The sequence below is a fragment of the Xiphias gladius genome, chromosome 17 (genome assembly GCF_016859285.1).
Source record: "Xiphias gladius isolate SHS-SW01 ecotype Sanya breed wild chromosome 17, ASM1685928v1, whole genome shotgun sequence".
In the NCBI taxonomy this organism is placed as follows: Eukaryota; Metazoa; Chordata; class Actinopteri; order Istiophoriformes; family Xiphiidae; genus Xiphias; species Xiphias gladius.
In genome coordinates, this window is record NC_053416.1 from 16,170,316 (window position 1) to 16,179,948 (window position 9,633).

The 9,633-nt window shown below is 40.6% G+C and overlaps 1 protein-coding gene across 1 annotated transcript; it reads left to right on the top strand.

The window, feature by feature from the left end:
• The first annotated feature begins 2,401 nt into the window (after positions 1-2,401).
• On the top strand, positions 2,402-9,633 carry dnajc18 (DnaJ (Hsp40) homolog, subfamily C, member 18). Its single transcript, XM_040151016.1, has 8 exons — positions 2,402-3,114; positions 4,099-4,258; positions 4,768-4,913; positions 5,851-6,057; positions 6,311-6,423; positions 6,788-6,897; positions 7,015-7,187; positions 7,766-9,633. Exons 1-8 carry the CDS (start codon positions 2,988-2,990, stop codon positions 7,888-7,890), a joined length of 1,161 nt encoding a protein of 386 aa, XP_040006950.1. The 5' UTR covers positions 2,402-2,987; the 3' UTR covers positions 7,891-9,633.

Below are 9,633 nucleotides of genomic sequence, written 5' to 3' on the forward strand. Positions count from 1 at the left end.
TTTTATCGAGCTGATCCTCAGAGTTATTTTCTTCCTCTTCACTAACTATTTAAGCATCTCACCTCACAAAAGAATGACATTTGATCAAGCTATACCTCACAAATGTCCAAAATTCATGCAATTCACTTTCTTGAAAGCATACATTTGAGCATCCTCCAACTGAGGTAGGCTTTGGAATCATGATTTTCTCATCTTTTCTGCATTGCTGTGGCTGGCAACAAAGCAGCATTAACACCTGTTTCTGGACCACAGAGGAAAAGAGAAGAAGTGATTTTGAACTTTGTGACATCCTCTGCTGTCACACACTACCTAATTATTTCGCACCTGCTTGTTGCTAAAAAGAAAGTCAAAAAATGTGTGCAGTCACTCAAGTATACATTAGCGCCCTGTGAGTTTGTGCACTTTTCGCTGTGCTGCAAATTCAATGCGATTTCATGCCTAAGAGCTAAACAGAGTATTTTATCAAAGTGAGAAGGAAATTCTACAAATTTATTTAACAATCACACATCATTGTGTCATTTGAAATAAGCAAGCTTAGATCAATCCTGAAATTTATTGACGGGATTTGAAGAATGTATCCTGACCAGGATTTAGTTGATTAATGCTACTTTTGTGAACAAATTCGATAACAATTTTTTTTTTCACTAAAATTAACCTTACATTAATTTGAAGTAGTCAGAAGTACTTCCTTCATGAAAACTAAGCACAGAGCAGACCGGGCATGTATTTTATGAATCCATCCATATTGCATCTAAGTGCGTTAATCTTATATCATTTCTTGTTTTTCAATCAACTTTTCTAAGCTAATTTTACCGTGGAGTACAGTGGAGAAACAGGCTGAAGAAAAACTTCACTGACGAGTGCACCCACACTGTGATCCAAAGTATACATAATTTCACATGTCCAAATATTGTGTCAAAATACTTTGATGAAAAGTCAGTTACATTCTAAAATGCCGTGTTGCACTGAAGGGGTCTTTTCAACTGATGGAAGAAGAGAAAAAGAAAAACAAAATTAAAACCGAAAACATTCTGGTTCTTTCAAAATGTATGATTTGGGAAAGTCGATACCAGTGAAACCCCAACCTCAAACTACACATACTATCACATAAATTTCTAGAATTTGCTTTCATACATCAGTATTTTTTCTACCTTAAATTCCATCTTTCTATTTAATGATAAAGGTATGTCAGTTAAGGATGGACAAATGATTTTTAACACAGCCTCTATGGTACGGAACGCATCAATGCATGCAATTAAGTTCCTAATTGTTGTGTGAGATTATAATTGTGATAGTTGTGTTTCAAATAGTAAGCTTGAATTATTTTATTTTTCAATTATATTTGTTGTTTAATTTGTCTTGTTTTATAAATTTTATAAATAGGCTTCCTTTGATTGGTTTGTCCATTTTTTCATTCTGTTATTTACTACCACTGCTTTTTTTTATATATATATATATATATATTGGTTTATTATATGAAGAGGTGTGAAGCCTTGTGTTTATTTATTTTTTTTGTTGTACTGATGTACAGAAAATGTTCAATAGTGTGAATGAATATAATCTCAGTGAAAAGCCACTTTCAGGCTGCAAAAGCATGATAGCATGGTTTTCAGATGTAAACGAACTGGACACAAAGAAAATCATGTGTCGCACTTACATTTAACAGGAAACATTACTCTGGTTATATTTACTGCTGATATTATTATTGTTACAATTTAGCTTATGGTTATTTTCATTCCTCTGTTTCTGGTTCTTGTATGGTCTACATGCATATTTCAACAAACAGATATAATAGATTTTATCTTGCAACATTTTTTATTATCTATGGGAATATGTTTTGTCATTTGACTTCCTAGACAATTCACACATTGTAAGCATGCCCTATGGGACAAATCACATTTTTTTACTCTTGAATAAAATATGCATGAACAAAAATGTGTTGCATAGTTTCTAACTGACTGATGGAGGTATTAATGCCATTTTTAGCTTTCAGCCTGACGTACATCCAGATACAACCCGTCAATGCAGAAGTAAGTGGCTTACTTGTGTTCAGTGTAGCCAACCAAGAATATCAGCTAAACTTTATAAAGTTGATTTCTGTATCAGAACCATCACACGACGGTATCTTCCATCCAATTAAATCTGTGATAATGTCCTGTCCAAATGCTTTCTGCTTTTTTCATTCTGTGAGCGCAGCAATGTGCCACTTCGGCTAAGAACAACAAGAACAACAATAATAATAATAATAATAATAATAAATAAATAAATATATATATCAGCCACCAAATACAGCCTACTTGAGTCCATTTTGTACATTAGTCTCCATCATAGGCAAGTGAAGGCATCACAAGCAAGTGTCAGAGATGTGCCTTTAATGAAAGACCTTGAATGTAGCAGCACAACCACTGGTCACCTGCTGCTGTTACTCAACCTTCTGGGTTGTTTAAGTACTAGGTGACCGGTATGAAAAGCGGTGAGATGGGGCAAAAGGCTCAGCGCCTAACTTGCTGAGAAAGGGACAAAAAAAAAAAAAGTAAATAATGTTTTGAATCAGTATCAGGGCGATTTTCCAGATTTCAGAGCTCACTCCAGAGGATGTGACGTCGCTCCTGTCTTGCCTCCACCTCTTGTCCATCGCAGCGCCGTTTAATTTGACACGGTGGCCCCTTTAAACGCCGCTAAAAACAGACCGATACGACCGTCCGTTTTCCCTACCTTCGGCTCAAAAGAAATGGCCCGGCCGCGGGCCCGCCCGCAGCCCGCCAGCAACGGCCGTCGCCTGCTAATCGGGCAGGGCGAGGGACGCTGAGCGGCGGCGGCGGCGGCGGCGGCAGGCTCAACGGCCAGCTGCCCGCAAACCAAAGCTAGGCGGCTACCTGTCGTTAGCTGCGGCGGCTCGCCTTGCCATATGATATTGACGCACGTTGCACGGGGACAGACCTCCGCGGACGGCGACTGGATCGGCACGACAAGCCCGCGACGGCGAGATGGACAAAGACGAGGCAGACCGGCTGATAGAGAAGGCGAAGCTGTGTCTGCGGTCCGGACAGAAAGACCGGGCGCTGCAGCTGCTCCGTGAAGCGCAGAATATTTACCCCAGCACCCGGGCCAGAGGTAAAATTAGCTGACGCACATTCTGCAATGGCAGTAACGTTGTGTCGTTAGCTAACGTTGCTCGACTACCGAACTTGTCGCAGCCTGTTAGCTGTAGAAAAGGCATTGTCGGATTTCCAGGACGGGTGCTTGCAATTGCTATTTTCAGACGGGGGCAAAATTGAGCTTTCTTGCATTAGTGCTCAATGCGTTTTCAAGCTGTTTGTGTAGGCTGCGTGCTGAAATGTAGGGCTGTTCGGGGGCTCCCTCCCCCCTTGCAGTTCACAGACGGCACCACAGACTGTTGAGGAAGCGCTGTGTTCAAATCTGATGCTGTTTCCAGTTGCCTTTGCAGTAAAGCCATCCTAACCAGTATAGTTAAGCCCTTTGGACACAACATGCATGAGGCAGTTAAATGCCACAGGGTCAAGCCTTTTGTGTTATGTTGCATGTATTGTGCAAGAAGTGGAAAACTCTTGATGTACACTGCACCGTCAGTCCCACTCTGGTCATATATAGATGGGGGGGGGAAGGGAAAACCTGAATGAAATGAATGGGGGAAACATGGTCAAATGCTTTCATGCAGGGCACAAGGAATCACTGAATGGTCTGAGTATGAAAATGACGCGAAGCAAATACTACGGCCCTCAGCTTCACCAGATCTTAACACTTATGGGAGATTTGGAAGCAGCGTCTTTGAAAGCGCTCTCCACCACCATCATCAAAACACCAAATAAGGGGTTTTGGAAAAGTGGCAGAGTTTCAGAGATGTATATATTCCGTGTCAAGAAGCCTTGAATCTCTTAATACACCTTACTAAGATACTTAATGTTGAGTTTTCCTTTTATTTGGCAACCATCTGTATGTTCAGGACCTCTCATGTGGACTGCTGCCTAGTGGCCGTCATTTCCATGGGGATTTTGACTGATACCAATACTCCTCTTGTTTAAGCTATCTGTATTTCCACCTGAATTGTCAGTTGACCTCAGACACTCTTGTTCATAGTGCTGATCGATGCCATAGTAAGAAATGGGGGCACTGCTGCCCCAGAAGCAAACCACGTACCCCCACCAACAGGCTGGAGAGACGAGGACATCAGAAACAATGATGTGAGGGGTGACGAAAAGAAGAGCTACACCGAGGAGCAACGCCAGGGTGTTCTCAGGTGCACAGGGACTCTTTACTCCACATTTGTTTTTTTCACAGTTACGTGGGGACAGACTGACCGCTGTCATTGTTCCGCACCATATAACTTTGGCTAGTCCCAGATGCCAATAAGTAAACAGCTCACAATATTCCTGACTACCTGTGGTGTCCTGACAACAGATACAACACTCTGCCAGCTGCCCTTCTGTGACTGAGCAGTATGTTTTTTCCTCGTAAAGGGGAGCACAATTATAGTGATTGTAATTGTAACTACTGCTAATGCTTTTGTTTGAAATAAAAGTGTACCCTTAAAATGGCCTGGAAAGGCTGTTAAGTTTCCATTGACTTGTGTCTTTGCATGTAGATGATTGACTGTTGGACGGAGCTCTCTGTAAATGTACACGTACCTAACTACTGTGTGAAGAGTATACACATTTATTAACCTCATATGAGTTTGAGAGAGAGTGCCTCTTTTTGCTTTGAAGTTCAGGCTTGTGTTTTGCAATCCATTATGCTTTGTTATTGCAGGATAAAGAATTGCAAGGACTTTTATGAAATCCTCGGCGTTCCCAAAAATGCCAGCGATGAAGATTTGAAGAAGGCGTACAGGAAGTTGGCCCTCAAGTTTCACCCCGACAAGAATTTCGCTCCAGGAGCCACAGATGCTTTCAAAGGTACGAGTTTTGGCAGAGGACAAAGGAAAAAATGCTTTTTTTTTCTGTGAGATACAATATCTTTTTATTGTGCATTTGTATTGTATCTAAAAAACATTTTTTTTGTGTGACTGATTTTAATTTCTGAGCACCACTCTGCCATAATGATAAGACTCTACTGATCCCACAAAGGAAGTTCTTTTTTCACAGTTACCATGTCTCAGCAAAGGCTGAGGTCAGTTCAACAGCAGCACCTTCATGCGGGCAGTTTCTTGTTCAAACAAACTTCAGCAGAGCAGAGGTTTGAACCTTGATCAACCAGTTTTACCCATTATAATTGAGTTCAGAAATTCTGTGTTGAACTTCAATGTTCATTGCGAATAATGTCCATAAATCCGCTTAGAAATCATAGACTAAAGACGCTCCTTGTAACTGCAGAACTTGCCTGAGAATCATCATGTTTTTAAGTTTTCTTCAGTACCAGAGAAATCCAGTGATAGACTTCTGTACATCCGTGGGTATATTGCAAATAAGAACTGCTAATAGTTAATTCGTCGTACTTTTAGTGGTGCCAATTTGCTAAAATCGAAACAAATACAGGTTAAATAAATGGGGCTCAAGTTTTAGCCCACAGCCAACCAGCTGAATCCAAAGCAACATTATACTTGCTGTTTACACCCCCCAAAACTATGGCTATGATTATCTATCAACTAGAGGTAAGACAAAGAAAATCTCTTAATGTAAACTTTTGTCATGTTGCGCTATACGTATATAATAATGGGGGCATAGTGTCAGATTTGACCTGATTTATGGGGAGTAAATACATGTCCTTGAAGTGGCCACTGCAAACTCCAGTACTCACCTATTTTAAGAGATGCCTCCCAGCATCATTGATTGTTCTGTTCTGCTTTGGACATCATGCATCCCACGACAAAATCTTTCCCTCCTCTCCCAACAGCAATAGGAAATGCATATGCGGTGCTGAGCAATCCAGAGAAGAGACAACAGTATGACCAATATGGAGATCAGTCTGCGGCTTCGAACGCACCCCAACACTCTAGCCACAGTCGCCATGGACACTACCGAAACTTCCACAGAGACTTTGAGGCCGACATTTCCCCCGAGGAACTCTTCAACATTTTCTTTGGTGGAAGGTTTCCCACAGGTTAGCGATTGGGTTTGGCCCAGTAAGCAATGATTGATGAAACAGAAGTTTTACAGATTTTTAATTTAATCTTAAATACTTTAAAGAGTTCAATCTTTTATTATTAATTTTATTATTAGTTTTAGTAGTAGTAGTATTTATTATTGTTGTTCTCAGTATCGTTTATGATTGTTGCTGCTAGCCACAGTTTAGAACTAGTATCTACCGTCTCATTGTGGAAGCGTAGATGTTATAGAACCGTGTGTCTGTACAGGAAATATCCATGTGTACACCAACCAGGGAGCCTCCTACTCTCAGTTCTATCAGCCTCGTCGTCGACGTGCGTATGAGAGGCGCGAGGAGGTGGTGGAAGAAAACCAGAGTCAGGTCAGTGACTCACCAAGCCATCAAACAAATCCCAAATCCCTTTTAAACAGCCACAGTATTATGTTGTGATCCTCCTGTGGAGAAACATTATTCTTATCATTAATGTGCAGTGGAGAACAATAGTAAAACGATATTTTTGAGGATGCATTTTAACGTGGTTGCAGCGCTCCAGTGACTTTTTAACCATTATGATTGATTTAATGTCACAATGTTACTTTCCTCATAACTGAAGTGCCTTTATTGCGTTGGAAGATCGTGGTTTGCTTCAAAGACACAAAAGTGGTGTGCTGGCATGAATACAGTGTATCAGCCTACATGCGGTATTATATACTTTGTAATCTGTGCTGATTTGCTCTTCCCACAGAACACCTTCACAGCGCTCCTGCAGCTTCTCCCAGTGCTGGTGCTAATCCTCATATCAGTGTTTACTCAGATGATGGCCACTACCCCGCCCTATAGTCTCTTCTATAAGCCGTGAGTCTGTCGCACCATCATTTTACTACGGTGACATTTGAACAAATCCCCGGGGTTCCACCATGGATGACCCCGTGGTTTCACTGAATGAATTTGAATGATGTGTTTGGGTTTCAGGGCCATGGGGCTGGTGGTGTCCAGGGAAACGCAGCACATGGGCGTACCGTACTATGTGGATAAAAGTTTTGAGAAGGAATACCACGGGGCTGCACTGGAGGAGCTAGAGAAAACAATTGAGAGCGACTATATCGATCACCTGCAGAGCAGCTGCTGGAAAGAGAAACAGCAGAGTAAGTGATTACCTCGCTTTGCTTATACAGGGAGTCTATTTTAGTTACGGTGCAGGTATCACTTAGTTTGATAAAACTCAATTCTTGATTTAGGTGAAATTTTTTTACATTGTTTCCTGTGACATAAGCAAATCTTCAAATTCACATTGCATTCAGCTGGTCACTTTCCGTATCTGCAAGGTAAATATAAAACTACAGCTGTCGCTACCAGCGGAGACTATCTGGAGTCAACTGGTTTCCTGGCAACTGGTCCTACCCGAGACACAGTTCAGCACATAACCCCCTGTAAAACACAGCAAAATGATGTTTTTTCACTTCATTTTTCCTCTGGATTAAACTAACAACATATAACGTGTCGCAATCTTTAGAGGTGCTGGTAGGTGGATTTTGTAAATGCTGGACAGTGCCAAGATAGCTGTTTCCATAGCTACTGGCTTTAGAGTTATATTTACCATACAGATAAGAGCGTGGTATGGATCTTTCCATCTAACTCTCTGGCAATAAGTGTATTACTACTCCTTCAAGTGTAAAAAGCTATTATAAACGGTATCTGTCTTTTGTCATTCTCTCCTTTTCAGAATCAGACCTGGCAAACCTCGGACAACTGTACCGAGATGAACGGCTAAAGCAGAAGGCAGAGTCAATGAGGCTGGACCACTGTGAGAAACTGCATCGACTGGTTGGGCGTCAAAGAGGCAAATGAGGACTGTTTAAGAGGAGAACACATTTCTTTACAGACTTTACAGTAATGCATTTTATTAAAGCGTGTAATTTATCCAATCAGGCCACTTTGTAAAGAAATTTTTTGGGTACAGCGCAGTCAGTGGGAGATTATGCCACTGGAAACAATGTGCCTTCTCTCCTCTTTGGTGGTAGAAAATAGAGTTGCATGTCAGCTGCCAACCCTGGCCGTGGTGGTAGCAGCACCATGCGCAAACTCGCTGTGGCAGTGTGTATGATGCGTCAGAGCCTTTAAACTTTCTTATAGAAATGGCATGACATACGGGGTCTCCCTTTGGGGTTCTGAAGGCAGTTGTATGTTCACACATACATGTTTTATTCGTCTAGGTTTTTGTAGTTTACCTGTATTTATTTTCTTGAATGTTTTTGTGTCCTCGCTTAAATCTTAATTGTATTTATTTAATAGTTAATAGAGTGAATGTTACTTGAGCATCTTGGCTCATCTTTTTTCTGTTGGAAGTAATGAAGTACAATAATACTGTAGTCTGGACAAATCTGAGAGTTTCTGTACTGTGAAATGACACAGGACATTTTTATTTATTATTAAATATAGACAAATCAGACATTAGAAAGTACTGTAACATCTATACTGTGGTTAATCAGGCATTTTGACTTATAGAAATAGGCAGCACAGTAGAGCAGAGTTTTACAAAATGTGGCCACATTTTTCTGATCAATGTGCTTATTATAACAGGTTGTATTTGCCAAAAAGTGAGATTTCTTCTACAGTAGAGCTTCCCACTCCCCGCACTACTACTCAACATAGGTGTTGATTGCATTGGTCATTAAGCTTCTGCCATTCAGAAACCATTTGTTTGAGGTTTAAGCGTGAGAAATGACTGTAGTGTGTCGAAAAAAAGAGGCTATGTTTTGGAAGTAATTTTGATTTGTCCCAAGCAGGGATTTCAAAGCCCATACACAGTCCTGCAGAGTTTTCCTGGTGTATCTGCTATATATTGGAAGCTCAGTGGTAAGCAGTATCTGTAAGGTTACCGGAGTTTAACTGATATGCAACATCTTCTATTCATAAACCATGCACAAGCTTAATTTTGTGTGAGGGGAAAAATGCTTTTCAGCTCAAACTTATAAATGTTTTGTAAATCCTGCACCTTTCATTTATATAATGTTTTATAAGGGAGATCCATTTTAGTTTGAAAATCTGAACGCCAACAGAATTAACAGTTTTGATCAATTCTTTTAAAACATCTGTGGACATATTTCTCCCACAACTACGAACCAGAATTGTGACTTTTACTTGTCAGGTCTAGTCATGAGTAGGACGCTAACTTTGTGATGTCGTTAACTTGAATTCTTTAAACCAACCCCAGATCATTCAAGCCCTATACAGACATTAATACTTGTTGCCGTGCACTAAGACTGCCAAACTGCCTTAGCTGTTCTCATACTTGTGAAATGTTCAGGTTCATCTCAAGCACTTTTAAGTTAATATTTAATCCTGTGTTCCATATCATGACTGTTGCATGCACCCTAGTGAGCGAGCGTTTTGTTTTGTTTTCCTTTTTGGCGAACACATCTTCCCGACTACTGACACAATAAATGTTACTTAGAATATTCAGGGCCACACTGTAAGTCACAAACATGTAAAACTTTTACTGTGATACACACAAATCAGGTTTTGGTATCAGTCAGTGTGGTAGTACACTTCAGCCAGAAATACCAGAAAATTAAAGATGTATCCAGAATA